The following is an 18,941-nucleotide window of genomic DNA, read 5'->3' on the forward strand; positions in this document are numbered from 1 at the left end:
CGCCCCTGTCCGTGGTCTCTGATTGGGCCGCGGTGTCCACACCCTCGGTGTGGCCCCGCCCCCGGAATAAGGGGCCGGAGCGGATTCGAGATCGCTCAGACGCCGCGCTGGGTGGGGATTGGTCCCCGCGCCCCTGCTTCAACTCCTCGCAGTTCGCCGCCGCCGCTCGCCGCACACCTGTTCGCTCGGCCCAGCCGGCGGCGCGGGGATTCTGTGCAGTGCTTCCTCCCGCCTGCCGGTCCGCAGGGCGGGGAGGAGGGTTGAGCCGTCCCGCCTCCGGCTCCCAACGGGGACCCAAGTCTCACTACTGAGCCGTCGCAGGGCGAGATGAGCGCGGACGCGGCGGCCGGGGCGCCTCTGCCCCGGCTCTGCTGTCTGGAGAAGGGCCCGAACGGCTACGGCTTCCACTTGCACGGGGAGAAGGGCAAGGTGGGCCAGTTCATCAGGCTTGTGGAGCCCGGTTCGCCGGCCGAGAAGGCGGGGCTGCTGGCCGGAGACCGGCTGGTGGAGGTGAACGGCGAGAACGTAGAGAAGGAGACCCACCAACAGGTGGTGAGCCGCATCCGCGCGGCGCTCAACGCCGTGCGCCTGCTGGTGGTCGACCCCGAGACCGACGAGCGGCTGCAGAAGCTGGGTGTCCAGGTCCGGGAGGAGCTGCTGCACGCCCAGGACGGGCCCGGGCAGGCCGAGCCGCCGGCCGCCACCGAGGCGCAGGGGGCTGGTGGCGAAAATGAGCCGCAGGCCGCCGCGCCGGAGCCGCACGAGACCGAAAAGAGCTGTCCGGAGCGGGTAAGTGTGGACCCTGACCCGGCGGCGACTGCAAGGGGGTGGGAGGGGGAAGCGGGAGGAGACCCAGGCACCCCTTGGACGTCCAACCCCGCGCCTGCCTCCTCTTTCTGAAACTAGATCCTCGAGGGGGCAACTGCTTCCGCCTACCGACAGGTCGCACTGGCTTGGGGCTGCGTCCCGTTACCCCCACGCTCTTCCCAGACTGGGCTGGGACCCTGAGCGTCTTGCCACCTGCACTTCCTGTCCCTTGGCCTTTGGGAGTGGGAGTGAGGGAGGGCAGCTCAAGGGAGTGCAGTCCCCTTTCCTCGGCCCTGTTGGCGGTGTCGGTTCCCATTCTTCGGATCCCCGCAATCCTTCCCCTCCTCGGCCACCCCACTCCCAGCAGCCCCAGAGGTGCCAGCTTCCTCCCCGGCCCCTGTGGGGGGTAGCTGAAGCTGGGGTGAAGCAACCGCCACGCCGACTTCAAAAAGCTGGAGGAGTAACAACCCCCTTTCCGTCCGGAGCCCCGGCACAAGGAGGGGAGGGGTCGCGGACAGGGTTCTCCAGCACCGCCCCACCCTCGCCGGCTGGTGCGTGTATCATTAACTTCAGCCCGGCTGGACTTCATCCTCCTGAAGTACAGTGTGACTTTTAAGAGAAGGAGCCCCACCGGCTCAGGGCGATGTGTGGGGGTGGGGTGCGGGGAGGAGGTGCAGAGGCGTCTCGGGGGTGGTGGCGGCTCTGCCACCCAGAAGGATTTATGAGTCTCAGGAATGTGAGGAGTAAGCGCTAGCTTGTATCTGGGAAGGGGAGGGGAGGACCTTGGAGGAAGAGAAAGGGCTGGGAGGAGGGTGGGGAGAGAGTGGTCGGGTGTCGCTGGCCATGCAGAAGCCAGGGGAACTCACCAGAGGCAGGTGGTCTTGCCCTGTCATTGTCTGTCTCACTCCAGTCCCAGGACAGCAAGCAGGCTGGTTGCTTTTTGCCCATGTTTGGTGTTTCCCAAACGGTCCCAGTTTGGATCAGCGCAGTAGGAAAACAGGAGCTGTGATGAGAGCCTTCTGTCCCCAGAGAGTGAAGGGGGAGGCCTTAGGGTGCAGACTGCAGGGAGCAGAGCCTGGGCCTCCCAGGGCCCGTTTGGCTTGCACCAGCCCTCCACCTGGTGGCAGCGTGTGGCAGGAGTGTCCATGATGCCATCAGAAGCCTCCCTGGACAGAAAGGACACCCTTCAGCCTTAAGGTAGAAGGTGGATCTGGAGAGGACCAGCTGGTTTGGTGGAAGTGAAGGAAGTGAGGTCAGCAGGAGCCCCATCCAGCCAGAGCTGGGTGCTGGGAATACAAGGGCCGCCAGGGTCCCAGTTCCTGCCACTGCCAAGCTGGCATTGGCAAGGATGGGGGAGGGGTCGGAGCATCCCTGGCAGGGGTTTGACACCAGGGAGTTGGAACCCATGACCTCTGGTCTCAGGCAGAAATCCAGTTTGAACTTTGTGCTGAGCTGAGGGTATCGATTTGCCATTCCCTTTTTTTTTTGGACTTCGGCACTGGCACAAGTAACCACCTCCCCACTCCCCCTCCCCCGCCAAGATGCCTTTATGTTCAGCTCCTCCCCTTGCCCTTTCATTTTTGTTTTCGGTTTGTTTTTGCTGCTGGGGCAGGAGGATCTGGGAGAAGGTGGAGGATGCCAGGGGCTTGGAGGCTTGACCTAGCATAGGCACTCCCACCATACCATCTGAGAAAGCAGCCGAGCTTGACTCTCCTTTCAGGTGACCACAGAATCGGACTCCCCCAGATGGTGACGGGACATCTGCATTTGTGCGCACTTTGTTAGGCCAGGAGTAGGGAATAGAATACCCTCCAGCCGGTCCTGGGGACACCATCACCAGGACTCTTGGGGTTTCAGGTCAACAGGCAAGTCACAGAACTTCTCTGAGCCTTCGTTCTCCCATCTGTAAAATGGGGAGTGACACCTGCCTCCTCTAGGATTTTACAAATAGTGGGAAGTACTTGAGCCCCAAGTGGATGCTGAATTGAGCGCCTTTCTGCCCAGGCATTTGTGCGAGGACGCTTTCCTCCTCATGCAAAGCCAGTCCCTCTGGTAGGAAATGCCCATGAAATCTGGTATGGTGGCCATGCAGGTGACCCACCCTGTCACTGAAAAAAAAAAAAAAAGTTGGGGCGCCTGGGTGGCTCAGATGGTTAAGCGTCTGCCTTCAGTTCAGGTCATGATCCCAGGGTCCTGGGATCGAGCCCCACATCAGGCTCCTGGCTCAGCAGGGAGCCTGCTTCTCCCTCTTCCTGCTCGTGCTCTCTCTCTCTCTATCTCTGTGTCTCAAATGAATAAATAAAATCTTAAAAAAAAAAAAAGTTAATAAACATAGTACGACTTTTTCCCTAAAGGCATCTCATATAAAGAATTTGAGTTTTACTAATTAGTTTTAGCCTGAATTTGTTTACAAAGTGGAGACTGTTAATGGTATCTTCATTGGTTCTCACAAGTGAAAAAGGTGTTAGGTGGACAAGTGCCACGCAGAGATTGGGTGGCAGGTGACATCTCATTGGGAAGACCAGCCTGGGTCAAGAATCCTACAGGGCAGAGGGTGTGGGGTGGCTGTAATACAGTCTGAGGAGGGGGGGAGGGGACTTCCAGCTGTGCCCACCTGCTCCCTCGGTGGCTTTCCTCACCCCCACCCAGGAAGGTTCAGCAACACCCCTGCTCACAGCCCCCACAGTCACAGTGGTGGGTGGGCAGCAGGCCTGAGCCGCCACAGCTGTGCTAGCTGGGCCACCTCGAGCCAAGTGTCTTTTTTTTTTTAAGATTTTATTTATTTGTCAGAGATAGCGTGAGAGAGAAAGAGAGCGGGGGGGGGGGGTTTGGGGGGAGTAGAGGGAGAAGCAGGCTCCCCGCTAAGCAGGGAGCCCGATGCGGGGGCTCGATCCCAGGACCCTGGGATCATGACCTGAGCCGAGGGCAGACGTTTAACGACTGAGCCACCCAGGCGCCCCAAACCAAGTGTCTTAACCTCCGAGGCCTCTGTCTCCTCTTGTGGAAGTTGGAGCGTAGCAGCTGCTACATGGGGTGGGGATTACACGGGCAGGTCTGTAAAGGCAGTAGCTTCGTGCCTGGCACTAAGTTACTGCTCTGCAAACGTCTCTGTTGGTATTTGAATTGGTAAGTATTTCGCTCGTTACATGCCCCCCCGCCGCGGGGCAGCCAGCCCTGGACCTGCCCCTCCTTGGGCTAGTGCAGCTGTGTCCGAGCCTGGCGCTCTGTGAACGCTCGGTCGGAGGCCACTGCTCTTGAATAATCAGAAGGTGCTCCACAGCCCTTCCCAATCTGGCAGCCCAACGATACCCATCAGCCTGGGAACCTACTCCACGAGGCACACTCTGCAAAACCACTCACGGCCCGCATAGCCTTACCCTGCAGGCAGAATGAGCGTTTTCTTGGCTCCCCTCCTCGTGTCTGTCCTCTACGTCTTTTATTGCTATGAACACACAATATTCGAATCATCTGTTCATGATCTTGACCCCCTGCAATGGTGAGGAGGGCGAAGGCTGTGGCTGCTTTGTGTTTCTAACCCCCGCGCTGTGCCTGGCACAGAGTAGGGAAGGGCTCACATAATTTTTGAATGAATGAATGCATAACAGCCATTAGGCACCTTTATCCTAATTCATCTCAGTCCAGCACACCTGGGCCTGTTTGTGCCTCAGGCACACCCAGAGATCGAAATTCCAGGCAGAACCTACCCACTCCTTTTTCTTGCCTGCTAGCGTCTTCCATCTGGGGACTAGAAAGCTAAAATTGTCCATTGTTGCCTGCAACTCTCAGCTTCTACCTCTGTGAAATGGGAACACCAGAACCCACCTTGCAGGGTTTTGGGGAGATTTGATGAGATGATAGGAGTGTGTGTGTGTGTCAGTACCCAGCTTGCGGTGCATTCCTGCCAGATCTGACCCTGATCCCAGAGGCAGAAACAGCTCAGGCTGGGATACCTGCCTGGTTCAGTCCATGGAGCGTGTGACTCTTGGTCTCGGGGTCGTGAGTTTGATCCCCACATTGGGCACAGAGCTTACTTAAAAAATAAATTTGGAGTGCCTAGATGGCTCAGTCGGTTGAGCGGCTGCCTTCAGCTCAGGTCATGATCCCAGGGTCCTGGGACGCAGAGCTCCACATGTGGCTCCCTGCTCAGCGGGGATCCGGCTTCTCCCTCTCCCTCTGCTCCTCCCCGCCCAGGTCGCTCGTACTCACTCTCTTTCTTAAATAAGTAAAATCTTTAAAATAAATAAACAAATAAAATTTAAATTAAAAGAAAAAGAAACAGTGCGGGCACCCTAGGCAGCAAGGTGGGTGGGTGGGTGGGCAGAATTCACTGGCAGCCTACCAACTTCTTTCCCAGGACAGGCAGGCCATTTCCCACTGGCCAAGTTGGAGTTTGGGAGGGCAGAACAGAGTCTGAGCTGTAGGATGTTTGGATTTTAGACAGGGTATGTGATAGTTTGAGTGTTGGTTCCTTCTCTTAAGCCATATATTTGGGATCTCCTTCTCCCCTGGTTCCTACCTTCAGGTTCCTGTAGAGTTAAATCAATAATTCTGGAGGTAATTCTCTTGGAGACAGAATGGGGCATCCTCCGTATGTCTAGATGCGGGCCGTTCTCTTCCTCTCCAGACTTCCCATCCCATGGGGCCCTGGGGAGGTGGGCGAGCACTTAGGAATTAGTGCTGCAGGCCATTTACAGAGAGGCCAGAGTTCTCGACCCCAGTATTAGATGTTCCTCTGCTTTTCGCTGCTCTGAGATGGAGTAACCCGAGCAGGGAAGGAAACTCAGAGTTCTAGTGCAGCCTTGTGCCATAAAGATACTGATGTCCATTTCACAGATTCCCCTGTGACAGCCCTGCAAGTTAGGTATTAGTTTCTCCATTTTGTGAGCGGATAGTAATTATTCAGTAAATGACAGCTATTATTTGTGTCTGGCAATGTGCTGTGTACTAAACATGCCTTATGTTGGGGTGCTTGGGTGGCTCAGTCTGTTAAAGCATCCGACTGTTGATTTCCGCTCAGGTCATAATCTCAGGGTCATGAGATCGAGCCCCAAGTCTCTCTCTTTCTCTCAAATAAATAAATCTTTAGAAAAATAAACAAAAAAAATAATATGCCTTAACGTCATTCAATCTACAAAACTGCCCATGAGGCAGATATTAGCCCCCATGGTCTACATGGAAACGGAGGCTTGGCTGGTTCAGGTGGGTGGCCCCAGGGCTCTCAGCTAGTGAGACCTTACCACATGGATGGGGGTGTATCTTGGAACCCGGCCCTCTGACTCCAGTGCCTGCACATCCATTCAGCCACGCTTGAGGACCTGACTGTCCAGCTGGGTGTCTCTGCCCATCACATTCTGGGCCACATAAGAGCCATCACAGTGGAATAAATTCAGGCTGCTTGCACCAGCTCCTTGGAAGGAAGGGTCCCGGTAGCTTCTGTCTGTAGGGGGTATCCTTCAGCACCACCAGGAAAATGCGTCAGCCCAGAAGTGGCCTGGCTCCTGGCCCCACCCTTCTCCTGTGATGGGCTGGGATCTGGAGTCTGGCCACCAAATCTCTACCTTACCCCAACCCCCTGAGTCCTAAGAACCCACCCTTGTTGGCTCTGGGCCTTCCTTGTAGCACAAAGGGCCCCCGCTGAAGGCCAACCTTAACTGTTGGCCTTGGCCTTCTTTCACCCCTGGAGTAGGACAACTCACCATGTCCCTGGCCCTCTGGGCAATGTTTGGGTTCCTGTGCCTTAGAAAAGGATGAGGGGTACAAATTCCCTAATTCACTCATTGTTGTGTCATCTGAGGCTAGAGCTCTGACTTCCTAGAGTCAGTCTCCTGCCTCCCCTGGTTGTGTTATAAGGTCATGGTGCCCAGTTCAAGTATGTGTGTGGAAAAAGAAAATAGCAAAGGTCTGTGTATGGGAAGGGTGATTTAGAAACGTGTTTTGCCGGGGGCAGGGGGCACCTGGGTGGCTCAGTCAGTTGAGTGTGCACTCACGATTTTCAGCTCAGGTCATGATCGCAGGGTCGTGGGATAGAGCTCGTGTGGTGGGACTCCACGGTCAGCAGAGAGTCTGCTTGAGATTCTCCCCACTTGCACGTGCACACCGTCCCTAAAATAAATAAATCTTTAAAAAATAGTTTTGGGGCTGACAGCCTAATGATTGAGGGTGAGGCCTCTAGAATATCAGCAGGCCATTGTGGCAGCCACTGGCCATGTGTGGCGCTTAGAGCTTGAAATGTGCTCGTCCCAGTTGAGATGTGCTGGAAGTAAGAAATGCACACCAGATTTTGAAGACGTCCTACGAACAAAAAGACATAAAATATGCTGTTAATAATTCTGAAGTGGGTATGTTGAAAAGGTAGCAGTTTGGGCATATTATGTGAAATAAGATAATTATAATTAATTTCTAATTTCTTTTTTACTTTAATGTGACTACTGGGAAATTTTAAATTGCCTACCTGACTGACATTCTGTTCCTGTTGGACAGGGCTACTCCCCACCTGAGTTTAGAGCCTGCCTTCTCCTCCCCTCAGCTGTGTACCTGAGCGATTTATGTGATCTTTCTGAACCTGAGTTCCCTCATCTGGGAACCGAGGGCAGGAGTACCTTCCTCACAGGACTATAGTTGGGTGTGAATGAGAAAATGCACAGAAAAGCCTGGCGCGGTCCTTGGCACCCAGTAGGGGCTCAGTAAACATTAGCTTCTAGTTGTTATTTTAATAGAGCCCCAATTACACAAGCTCTCTGAAGGTCTTTGTCCCTCTCAGGACAGCAGTTAAATCCAGTGACTTCTGGGAGGAGGGTGAGGATGCATTGCCTGTGGAGCAGGCGGGCATGGGGCGGCCAGCCTGGATGGTGTCCAGCCAGGCAGCAGCCCACGTACCAGCCTACTCCGTCCCAGGCTTGCCCAGCCCTGGGGAGACCTGAGCCAAACTCCTTCGGGTGGGTCTCTGGCCAGCACCAGGAGAAAAGAACCAGAGGGAGAAGCTGGCTCAGGGCCCCTGCGTGGGGCCTGGGAGAAGAGCTCCCACTTTAGCATAGGTCTCCCTCCCAGATCCACCCAGCTGGGCTCCTGAGAGGGGCCTTCCCACTGAGAAACAGGAAGGACAAGATCAAGGGCTAGAGGAGGTCCTTTTTTGCAAATGGAGGTGTCCAACATCCCTCAGTCTGCACAGACCTGGGTGGGGAAGGTCCTGTAGGGTGAAGTAAAGCCACACCAGGGCCGTGGGGCATGGGTCAGTGGCCGCCAAGCCTTTTTTTGTACCTCGGGTGAGGAGAGGATGCCTTTAGCCTAGAGCTCAGGACACTGGCCAGCGGTCTGAGCTCCTGGTCACTTCCCAACCTGCCCTGAGGACGGTGCCCCCTTGCTGCCCAGTCACATGTCACCCTCAGGCCAGGCCAGCTCTCGCCATCCATCATGGCTTCCTTGAAGAGCTAGCACCAGACCCAAGCTTGTGTCTCTAGAGTTCCGTGGAACAACCAAGCTGCCTCCCAGAGCAGCTACCGTTCCCAATGCCCAGCATACCCCATATCCCACCCCCACCAGAACCACTCCCCTGGCCCCCTGTCGCCCACCCCATTGTTGGGGCTGATCTCCCTGGGGCATCAGGCTTCAATCTTATCTGCATAAACAAGAGCCTTTGGCTGGACTGGGCTGGGCTGGGCTGGGCTGGGGGAAGGGCAGTCTTGGGAGGTGAGGGTCACCTCTGTTGTTCCCCTAGCCACCCTGGTGGTCTTCCTGTTCTACCAGCCCATTCCTTCTGGGGCCCAGAGCTGGCTGGCCTTCTGGAAGCAGCCTGGCTGTTTTCTATAGGGCCCATCACCATGACATCGGCCAGGGAGGGGCTGGGCCCAATGGGGCGTTGGCCCCCAGCAGCCCTCCTGCAGGAGGAACAGGGAGCGGCCCTGGGCCTGCTCCCCAGAGACGGGCACTGGGATTAGGGTATCGACTTTCCTCGGCTTTCCAGGTGGTTGCTAGTGGCGCCTATTGAATTCCCCATCCGTCCACTCCCAGGGCTGCAGGGCGGGGGGGGGGAGGGGTGACTGGGTGGCCACTTGGGGCCGGGCTGGGCTCCCTGGGAGAGAAGGGGGAATGGAGGGGACAGCCACGGGGGCCTGTCACAGGACTTGGGACAGCCTGATAACCTGAGGGTGGGAGAAGTCTCCAGGAGAGGAGTCTGGAGGCAGCTCTCTGGCAAGGTCTTTTCTGGAAAGCTTGTCTGGTGTTGCCTGGAAGTGAGACTCAGACCCACCCCGCCCCCCCAGCCCCCCCGCTCATTTGCACTGTCCTTTGGCCACCGTTGCCTCTTGTTCCTTCCTCTTGCTTCCGAGTCTCCACCAGGCTCCTCACTGAGCAGGTCCTGATTTCTACTTCTGACCTGTCATAGTTACTGGGAGCCCCACCTGGCACTCTGAACGCTCTGAGGCCATGTTCCCCTTGAAGTTGCCTCCCCACTCCCAGCTCTGGACCCCTCTGGAGCTGGTACTGTGGCACAGGGCCCCTCCCAAGCTCCCGGGGGCACACACCAGACCAAGATGGCCTGGACTTTCTATCTGCCCCCTTTCCCCAGAGGCAGGATCCAGATTCTACTTCAGCGCTGGGGGTGCAGGCCCAGGAACAACAGTGGCCAGGCTCTGCCCAGGGACTCCTCCTGCCAGCACCAGCCTCCACCCTGGCTGCTGGGATGGGCTCCTCTGATGGGCTGACTCAGCATCTGGCAGTGACACCTCCTGGAGACAGCTGAGGGAGGGGTGGAGAAAAACAGGCTGGTCTCCTTGGAAGAAGAGAAGTCCCCCCCCCCTTGGGAAGGGGGGGAGCCCCCAGGGACTTAGGAAGGAGGGAGCTGGATGGGACTCTGTAGGTGTCTTAACATTTCAGGAAACCAGCTGGAGCTTCTTGCCCCCCTGCTCAGCCACCCCCCAGAGGGTAATGGAGCAGGTCCCAGTACAGGGGGAAGGGAGCAGTGGGGGAGCTGAGCCCCATTTCCTCCAATCCCCATGGCTTGGGACTGGCAGAGGGGAGCGAGGTTCAAAGCAGGCCCTCCGCCTTTAATGACAGAGCACCAGACGCCGTGCAGGGAAGCATGCCCATGCCAAGGATCAGTAAGAGAAGCCTGCGGCCCTGAGACCCAGGCCTGACCGCCAGGCTGCCCCAGCCCAGGCCTGCCCACTGCTGCATCGCTCATCCCAAGCTCAGGCTGGAGCTCTGGCTGCAAGAGGCCTTGAGCACCCGGAAGGAAGGCTGTGGTTTCATCAGCAACCAGCTGCCTCCCAGCAGAGACCGCCACCACTGTGGGAGAGCAGCCCATGTTTATGACTCCCGCTGAGGCCTCCTCCCAGTCTGGACTTGGGTCCTTCGGGGCCAGCCCATGGATGGTGGAAGGAACACAGGGTCCAAGTCAGAGACCTTGTGGGAGCTCCGGCTCCTCCACTATGAAGCTGGGTGACATCAGGCAGCGGGCTTAACATCTGGACTCTCCGTCTTGCGAATGGGGGTGACCAGCCCCAGCGAGGTTGCTATGGGAAGGCTCTTTGGAATGAGAGGAGGTGGGGAGAAGCAGGGACGTCAGAGCTGCTTGCACCACCTCCCCCCCACCCCCCTGCACGATTCTCCTCCCCGCTTTCTCAGGGTGATTGCAGGCTCTGCCTGGCTGGGGCAGAAAGCTGAGCCTGCACGGTGGTGGCAACTGGTCAGACCTGTTCCTGCTCACCTCGGCCTGGGGGAGGGCTGGCGGCTTTGTGGAGGGATTAGCTGGAGGGGAGAAGAGCCTCACTTACTCCCGAACAAGATCCTGTGGGGGCTGCCAGGGGATAAGCAGCAGCATGCAGGGAGGAGGGGGGCCCTCCTGGGATTGCACCCTGCTGACAGGGAGAGCTGGGGAGAAGAGGATGCTTCACAACCACTGGGGCCCCCCTCTGCCCCCCCCCCACTTTTTTTTAATGCTTGCTTCTCTGGCTTTGCTATTGTATGGGGTGAGAGGAGCCTGCTGAAGGAGAAACTAGGGAAGGGCCCAGGGCCTCTGGCCCAGATCAGGGTGAACACAGGTCCAACCATCACCCCTCCTTCCTGTCTTCCTCTCCACAACCCCCACCAACATCCTGAAACACGGAAAGACCTGCCTGGGCAGTTGAAGGAAGGCAAAGTCACCCTTCGGCCACCCCCAACCCCCATGAGAGTGGAGGGGTGGGGAGCCCCAGATGGTAGCTGCCTCCTGGGACTGGCAAGTTGGGGCAGGAGGCCTGTAAGCTCTCCTCTCCTTCACTGCCTCCCTGGCCAGCTCTGCTCCCAGCTGGGGACTGGCGTTTCAGAGCAGCCTGGCCCCCACCCTACCCCCCAGAATCTCCCTTCTCGGATTCATGTGAATATTCTAGTGGTCCCAGCACTGGGAAGGTCTGCACGTGCACAGGGATTTTGAAGTTGTGAAGTGTTGCCACCTGTGTGAATTACCTCACTCAGCCTCACGGCGACCCTGGGACCCTATAAATGAGGAACCAGAGGCGCAAGAAGGAAATTACTTGCCCCGGGTCACAGAGCTAGTAAGTAGGGAAGCTGACCCTGGGGCCAGGGCCTTGACTCCAGCCTTCACTCATTGCCTGGTGGCCTGGGAGATCACCGGGCACTAGCTGGATGGCTGCTGCAGCCCTGCCCAGGCCTGGGAGGAGGGGAAGAGGGACCCCCAAGTCAGCCCTTGGGCTCAAGCTTCTGGCCAAGGTTCCAGTTGCTTGGCCCATGCACACCCAGATTCCCTCCATTGTGTAAATGGGTCCTAGGGCTGCAGCGTCTAAGCTAAGCTGCTTAAGTTGGACCAAGGATGGTGAAAACCATTTTCAGCTGAGTGTCCAAGTGCTGGAGAAAAACCTACCTAAGCCCTTTCAGTCCCCACTCTGGGCCGTGGCCACAGCCACGCTGGGCTCCCTGCAGCCTAGCCCTGCTTTTCATGGCCCCTTCCCCATTCAGGTTTCCCCAACAGGGCCTTTGGGGTTCTGCTGCTTCCTGTGCCCCCAGCCTTCTGCTGGTGGGGGTCCCTGTCCTGTCCAGGACCCCTGGCTGTGCTTCCCCTGGGTCTGGGGTCATCTGGCCGCCTGCTGCCTTTTGGCTGGGCCGTTTGGTTTGGATGGGGAAAAGGCTTTACTATAAACATGCTGACCAGCTTTCAGTAAACACCTGCCCTGTCTCCCCTGCTGCAGAGAACTGGGTACCAAGGGGCCCAGATCCCCAGTCACCCAGCCAGGCTAACAGCCGTGCCACCCCCACCCCAAAGGGGGCCAGACTGAACTTTTACAGGGGAGGGATAAGGTAACAATCAAAATAACACAGTTAACCTTAGACTGTCACAAGGGGAGGGACTTGAGCTAAACTGGTCCCGCTTCCCATTTGCCAGAAGGAGGTAACGGCTTGGATGGGGCACCTGGGCAGTTTGCTACGATGCCAGGTCTTCTGGGTCCCAGCCCAGCATTCTCTCAAATTTCTCTGTGGGATCTCAGCAAACTTGTCTGGTTCCCATGTGTTCCCTGGGCGGGGGGTGTCAGGCACCTGGCAGGGAGGGCGGGACCTAGGATGACGGAGAATGGCCATGGACCCTCCCTTATCCCCACAGCGTGAGCTTCGGCCCCGGCTCTGCACCATGAAGAAGGGTGCCAATGGCTACGGCTTCAACTTGCACAGCGACAAGTCCAGGCCAGGCCAGTTCATCCGGGCAGTGGACCCAGACTCGCCTGCCGAGGCCTCAGGGCTCCGGGCTCAGGACCGCATTGTGGAGGTAACGCTTCTCGCCCTCTTTCCAGGCACCCCCTTCCTGCCTACCTCCACCCAGATAAGCAGTTCCTGGGGCAGCCATCCCACCACCTGCTCCTTCGTTGGCCCAAGGGGTCCAGGTGGCACATAGATCCCAGATGGAGGGAGGGAGGGAGGGAGCCAGAGAGAGGAGAAGCATGGTGGGTGGGTGGGTGGGTGGGCAGGAGGGAGGGAAGGAAGGGTGGTGGATGGTGGGTGGACTACTTTCCTGCCCCCACCTTCTCTGGGTTCTTATTCACTGAGAGACACACACTCAGTGGCCCAGGGTTCACCCAGCCATTCCAGTAGACGTGTGGGGCCGCCCACAGTTTCCTACTGCCTGAGGCCTCCATGCTGGCAGGTGCACTCAGACACTCTTGTGTGGTGCTCAGGAGGAAGGGAAACATGAACCCCGTGCCATGGGCAGGACCCAGAATCTCAGTCTTAGAACCTTAGAGCTAGAACAGCTCTCCCAAGACTTCTCATTTTACACGGGAGCAAACCACGGTCCAGAGCGGGAAGTCAGACGTAAGTACATAGAAACGCTTGGGCCCATCCCAGGCCTGCCCGATCTTTCCTGTCCTTTTATCACAGCTGTGTTTGTTTAGTCTTTTCTGGATATTTTCTTTGGCTTTTCTCATGGGTCCTGCCTCCTCATTTGATTGTCAAGTGGGAGGACCACTTGGCTTAGTTCAAGACTCCACAGGCAAGGGGGGGGTGCTTCGCATCCCCAGACTGCCAACTGGCCAAGGACATGAAAGGGACGGTTCATACCACCCCCACCTACCCCCCAAAACTGTGCCAGTAACCCCAGCACCCCCCACCCCCCACAGGTGAACGGGGTCTGCGTGGAGGGCAAGCAGCATGGCGATGTGGTGTCTGCCATCAAGGCTGGTGGGGATGAGACCAAGCTGCTGGTGGTCGACAGGGAGACTGATGAGTTCTTCAAGAAATGCAAAGTGATCCCATCTCAGGAGCACCTGAATGGTGAGCAGATGGCAGCCCCCAAGTCAGGGATGTTGGCCAGTGCTAGGTTTTACTGTGTCCCGGGTGAGGGGGGGTGCAGCTTCCTGCTTCAGAGCTCCCTCCCTCTCCTTCAGGGGAGGCCAAAAGCGAAGGTTGGGAAAGAGGGGCCTGATGTCAGGGAGGAGGTGGGATGGCAGTGGGTTTCTGCGGACTGCATAGGACAGGGTTAGGCCGGCCCAAGGGATGGCGGGACAGGACGGAGGTACTTATTCCCAGACCAAAGCTGCAGCACCAGAGGGAAGCCTCAGCCCCCAGCCCCTGCACCCTGAGCAGGTTCTCCAGGCAGCGCTCGTGCAAAGGAAGGGTTAACTCCAGCTTTGCTTGGTCAGATCAGGAGTCCAGTGACAGGGGCCCAGTGCCTCCCCTCCCTTCTCAGGTTGTCTTGGAAACCCAGGCTCACTGGCTCTAGACAGCAGTGGGTCCCTCCTTGGTCCCTGGGCTCCTGCCCTCCCCATCCCCCATATCAGGCTGGCACCTCCCCCTGCCCAAGCCCCAGCCAAACAGGGCCAGGCTACTGCCCAAGGGCAGGGAGGAGTTAAAGCTCTTCTCCCTGGTCTGGACTTTCTCCCTGGAAAGTTGGGGGGTGGGGGGGACGACCTCTTTGGACTTTGCAGTGGGTGGGGCCTCCTTAAAGGTGTCAGGGTTTTATTTTGTAGGGGGGTGATCCACCTAAAGGTCCTGCCACAGACTTAAGATTCCTAGGTGGAGGGGTCAAGTGGAAGCCAACTCCAGGCATGGAAGGTGGGGCACCACCTTACCCTTGTTTCCCAAGTTCACAGAAACCAGAGAACTCAGATAGTGGCTTTCTTAAGTGAGGGGGAAACTGAGGCCCCGAGAAGCCCCAGCCTTGCTCTTGGCCACATGGTATGGGGAAGACAGCTGAGATCTGGATTCCACACAGCTTCTCAAATACCTTCCCCTGAGGCCTCCAGCATCCTTCCCCCACCTACCCCTAAGAAATCAGCCCTCAGACATTCCTTCTTATCTCTCTGGCTGGGTGGGATGGGCCGCCAGTGATTGTAGCCTTCAGGCCGGAGGAGCCACACAGGGAACGGCCTGAGGGCAAGTCTCCTCCCCAGGTATCTGGTGGGGGGGGGGGGGCTCCTCCAGGCTGCCCTCCGCTCCTCCCAGCAGCCTGGGGCAGGGGGGAGTGGGTGAGGGTCCCTGTATCCCAGCGAGCCCCAGCCCAGCCCACTGTGGGAAGAGGGTGGGTAGCAATGGGGAGGAAATGTGACAGTCAGGTAAGCCCCACGTCCAGGCCAGCCGGAAAGATGCGTGTTCATCGTAAACTAAGAGTTCAGAAGAAACCCACCCAGGCTGGCCAGCCCCAGAGGTGGAACGGTCCTGCCTTACAGCCAGGTGGGGCCCCTACCTGAGTGAGCCCAGTGAGGGGGACCCCAGGCTGGTGTTCTCTCCTTCTGAGCACCCACTCACCCGCACATTGGCAAGCAGGAGTGGGGATTATTTTCTCCTTCAGCTGAGGCAGGTACTAACCAGAATCTGGGGTGTGGTTCCAACTCTGGTGACGCTTCCTCTAGGAAACATCAGGCTCTGGTGCCAGGCCTGGGGATCTGCATTTCTAACAAGCTTCCCAGGTGATTCTCAGGCAGCCAGCCGGGAATTTCCTCCCCCTCTAGGACAGTGGTTTTAACAAATTGCTCATTACCCATCCGTGGTTCGCAAGATCAACTTAATAGGCAGAGACTAGCATACTTCTTTAAATGAAATTGAGCTGAAAGTACTGGAGAGCATTACAAGGTAGTAAGGGTCAATGTCATTTTGTGAAACTTGTTACACGCAGTCTGTGTGTGTGCTGGGTCATCAGAATGTCAGCAGTACTTCCCGAGGGTTGCAGTCAAGAGACCTAAACACTGATGTAGGGCACAAGGTCTAATTATGGCCCAAACCCCAAAGCTCTCCCTCCTCTCTGGGCGCTACTCCATCCGTATTCCCCAGAGCTTCTGGACTCACCTCTGCTGTTTTGTTTTTTTCCCTTCCTAGGTCCCTTGCCTGAGCCCTTTACCAACGGGGAGATTCAGAAGGTAAAGGCAGACCCTCTAATGCTTCTCTGGCTCTCAAGCCAGGGGCTGCAGGAGAAGGGTGGAAGGTGGCATGGTTGGGACAAGGACGGCGGTCTGGCTCAGGTTGAAACTCCCGTTTCCAAGCTGCTCCCTCCTGAGCTCCAAGCTCTGTAACTGCCGGTGCACCCCTCAACCCCCATGTAGAGCCAAGGCAGTTGGGAGGGAGAGGCCTAGCCAGGCCCCTCTGCAGCCCGCCATCCTGGTGACAAGCCCCGCCTTCAACTCCCCACCGTACAGAAGAGGCCATTCTTCCCCCCAAGAACAGAGCTTCAGTGTCTGGACGCACACTGCCTGGGCCCTGCTACTTCCAGTCTGGGTTGGGAGAACAAAGCCCCTCCTCCCCTCCTCCCTGGGCTGAGGGGAAGAGAAGGCAGTGGAGGCTGGGGAAGAGATGGTGGGGCCTGGTGCCAGCTGAGGCCGCAGAGGAACCCAGGCGGAGGCTGAGCACCAAGCTGAAGCCTTGGCCAAGACCTTCACTCTGGGACAGGCTGGCGCAGAGTCAGACCACAGAGCTGGAGCTCTCTGAAGGGTCTGCTCAAAGGGCTCCCATCCCCAGGGGCCACTGTGGGAGTGGGGGGGGGGTGGCCCTGGGCCACCTGAACCTTCTGTCACTCCATCTGTGGGCCTAGAACTCTCATTCCCCTTATTCCTTCAAAGCCCTTCTTAGCTGCTTTGAGGTTAAGGTTTCAAGATTCCTGGGGTCAAGTCCAAGGAAACACGTGGGCTGCAAGAAATTCAAGGAGTATCACACAGTTCCCTGTGCCAAGCAGAGGCCCTCAGTATCTCCACACTCCATGAAGCCCCTCCATGGTCACTGGCCCAAAAGGCTAGTCAACACTGAAGGCTACTTTGGGAGAGCTGGGGAGTTGGGGGGGCTTGTGAGCAATTCAGTTAATCCCACAATGGTCCCTCCCACCTGGGTGGTGGAACCAGGCTGCTCTCTGATCCTTAGAGGAATGTAAAACGGCAATCCCCAAGCCCCCACCCCCACCCCCCACCCCCTCCCCGGCAGACTCAGGCAGTGGGGCTTTGGGGTCGATGGGAAAGGCTTGAGTGGAGCTTCTCAGACCGAGGCACCTGTCTTCCCTGGGAACACCCTTTCTCGTTCAGGACTTCCCCACCCCACCCCTTGCCCACCCACACCCTTCCTCTTTGTGCCAGGAGAACAGTCGTGAAACTCTGGCCGAGGTGGCCTCCGAGAGCCCCAGATCAGCCCTGGCAAGATCCATCTCCAGTGACACCAGTGAGGAGGTAGGCTGCAGGCTGGGCGGACAGAGGGTTGGCACTGGGTTACAGGAAGCCCATTCCCAGGCCACACTCATTCCTGGCACACCAGCCTGCCTTGGAGGTCACATGCTATGCCACATTCTGTCCTTGTGACCTGGCTTCCCTGGGCACTGCCCCAAGGGAGCCACCTTGCCGAGGCTGAGGACCAGGACGCCTGGCCAGGCGCTGACTCCTGCCCTCTGCCGCTGCCTCTTTGCAGCTGAATTCCCAAGACAGCCCCAGGAAACAGGACTCCACGGCACCCTCGTCTACCTCCTCCTCCTCCGACCCCATCTTGGACTTCAACATCTCCCTGGCCGTGGCCAAAGAGCGGGCCCACCAGAAGCGCAGCAGCAAGCGGGCCCCGCAGATGGACTGGAGCAAGAAAAATGAACTCTTCGGCAACCTCTGAGCATCCTCCCTCAGGCACCTGGCAGGGCCTGGCCAGCTCCCAGGCCCCAACCCAGCTCCTTCACCCTCCTCCTCACTCACTCCCTGTCTCCGCCCCCACCCCACCCCCAATCGACACACAAATCAGCACCAGCATCCCCCCTCCCCCGCATCGGGTGAATCTGATTTTTTTAGAACTATGCTCTTCCCTTACCTCCGGGAAGGTGAATGTGTTTCCATCCTGCCCCAATCAGAAAGCAGACTCTTTCCTGATCCTCCTCACTGAGTGCTTCAGCCCCTTGCCACTCCCCAGGGACATCACTGCAACCCACACCAAGCAAGACCCGGTGAGAGGTCCTGTTCCCTCGTGACCCCAAGTGATGACGGAGTCCAGGGTTGATCAAGGACTTCATATGACAGCAACAGCATTGTGGAATGGACATGGGTCCATCATCCTTGAGCTGTGGCTTGGGCATCTTATTTTTGTTCATTTGATTTTTTTTTTTTGAGTGCAGTATCAGAGTTTAGAGGGATTTTTTATTTCCTTGATTAACATGATTTCCCAGGTTGTTGCATCCAGGACATAGCGGCAACCTCAGCCTTAAACTTTGTTTCTGCTCCTACCCTGGAGCCCCAGGCAGCATCAGAGGGTCTAACCCCTGCCCAGCCACCCTATTGTAAGGAAACTCCATCAGAAATTCAACTGGCTTCCAAACTCCCTCAGCCTCTGTGTCTTCTTTTAGAGCTCTGGGTGTTCCCAGGGTAGCCTCTGGCTGAGAGGGTGGGGTACAGCTGGAGGGGAGGACAGTCCAAGCTTCTTGGACTCCAGGCGGGGGGAGTAGAACGTGGGTAGCTGTGTTCACAGGGCCTTGGGCCCCGTAGCTGCCTGGGCTTTGCACAAGTCCCATGAGAATAGGACCTGCCCAGCTCCTGGATGCATGCAAGGCTGCCCCCGAGAAATCTTTATTGTAGGAAGTGGAAGGAAGATCCACATACTCAGAGAACTTCATGCAGTTTCTAATTCAGAGCACTGAAATTGTGAATCCCGATGGAGCTGCATTTGGAATGCAAAGACGTGGCTTTAATCTCTCCCACTCACAGCCAGTGGGGTGCGGGATCCCCAGGAGTGGCCAGAGCTCGCACCGGATTCCCCATCTTATCTGGCTGTGGACATGACTGGAGGGTCATGGACATGGTCCAGGACATGCTCTGTGGCAGGTGGGGTGGAGGGGACTTTCCAAGGGCAAAATAACCTGCTCCTCCTCAAGAGATCCAGGTCTCTTCCCCCCCTGGCACCTGAGGCCACATCCTGGAAGTCAGCCAGGGTGGCCAGCAAGGGCTGAGGCTGCCAGGCCCAGTGGAGGGAAGGGAAACTGATGCTCAAGGACACCACGTATCAAAGAGGAACCAGGGAGCCCCTAGGGTTCAGAGAAGGCTGGGTCACTATCTGGTCATCTTGGCCTCCTGTTAGAGCTTAGATTCCCACCATCCTTAAGAGAAACCATTCAAAACCCTTTCATCGCACCCTGGCCTCGGGCCTGCCCCACCCCCTCCCAACCTTGCCTCTAGCTTGTGACCCCTAGTGGAAGCCCCTCACAGGTAAGC

General features: G+C 57.4%; 1 protein-coding gene and 1 long non-coding RNA gene across 2 annotated transcripts; one reads left to right on the top strand and one right to left on the bottom strand.

The window, feature by feature from the left end:
- The first annotated feature begins 57 nt into the window (after nt 1–57).
- Nucleotides 58–18,054, top strand: NHERF1 (NHERF family PDZ scaffold protein 1). Its single transcript, XM_045888520.3, has 6 exons — nt 58–789; nt 12,398–12,559; nt 13,407–13,560; nt 15,601–15,641; nt 16,842–16,931; nt 17,167–18,054. The coding sequence occupies exons 1-6, from the start codon at nt 328–330 to the stop codon at nt 17,356–17,358; spliced, it is 1,101 nt and encodes a 366-aa protein (XP_045744476.1). The 5' UTR covers nt 58–327; the 3' UTR covers nt 17,359–18,054.
- Nucleotides 1,819–7,479, bottom strand: LOC135362973 (uncharacterized). The gene is made up of 3 exons (XR_010408559.1): nt 6,795–7,479; nt 5,324–6,258; nt 1,819–1,973 (listed from the first exon to the last, which is right to left on the bottom strand). It is a non-coding gene; the product is annotated as an uncharacterized LOC135362973 (long non-coding RNA).
- Nucleotides 18,055–18,941: the final 887 nt, after the last annotated feature.

The sequence above is a fragment of the Mirounga angustirostris genome, unplaced genomic scaffold, assembly GCF_029215605.1.
Source record: "Mirounga angustirostris isolate CCGP_5_RB_7025 unplaced genomic scaffold, mMirAng1.0.hap1 SCAF_17, whole genome shotgun sequence".
Lineage (NCBI taxonomy): Eukaryota > Metazoa > Chordata > Mammalia > Carnivora > Phocidae > Mirounga > Mirounga angustirostris.

Excerpts from the sequence above, each read along its gene's own strand:
- NHERF1 (XM_045888520.3), top strand. The coding sequence starts at position 328 with ATGAGCGCGGACGCGGCGGCCGGGGCGCCTCTGCCCCGGCTCTGCTGT. Across the intron at positions 12,560-13,406 it reads CTCAGGACCGCATTGTGGAG|GTGAACGGGGTCTGCGTGGA; the intron begins GTAACGCTTCTC and ends CACCCCCCACAG. Across the intron at positions 16,932-17,166 it reads CCAGTGACACCAGTGAGGAG|CTGAATTCCCAAGACAGCCC; the intron begins GTAGGCTGCAGG and ends GCCTCTTTGCAG.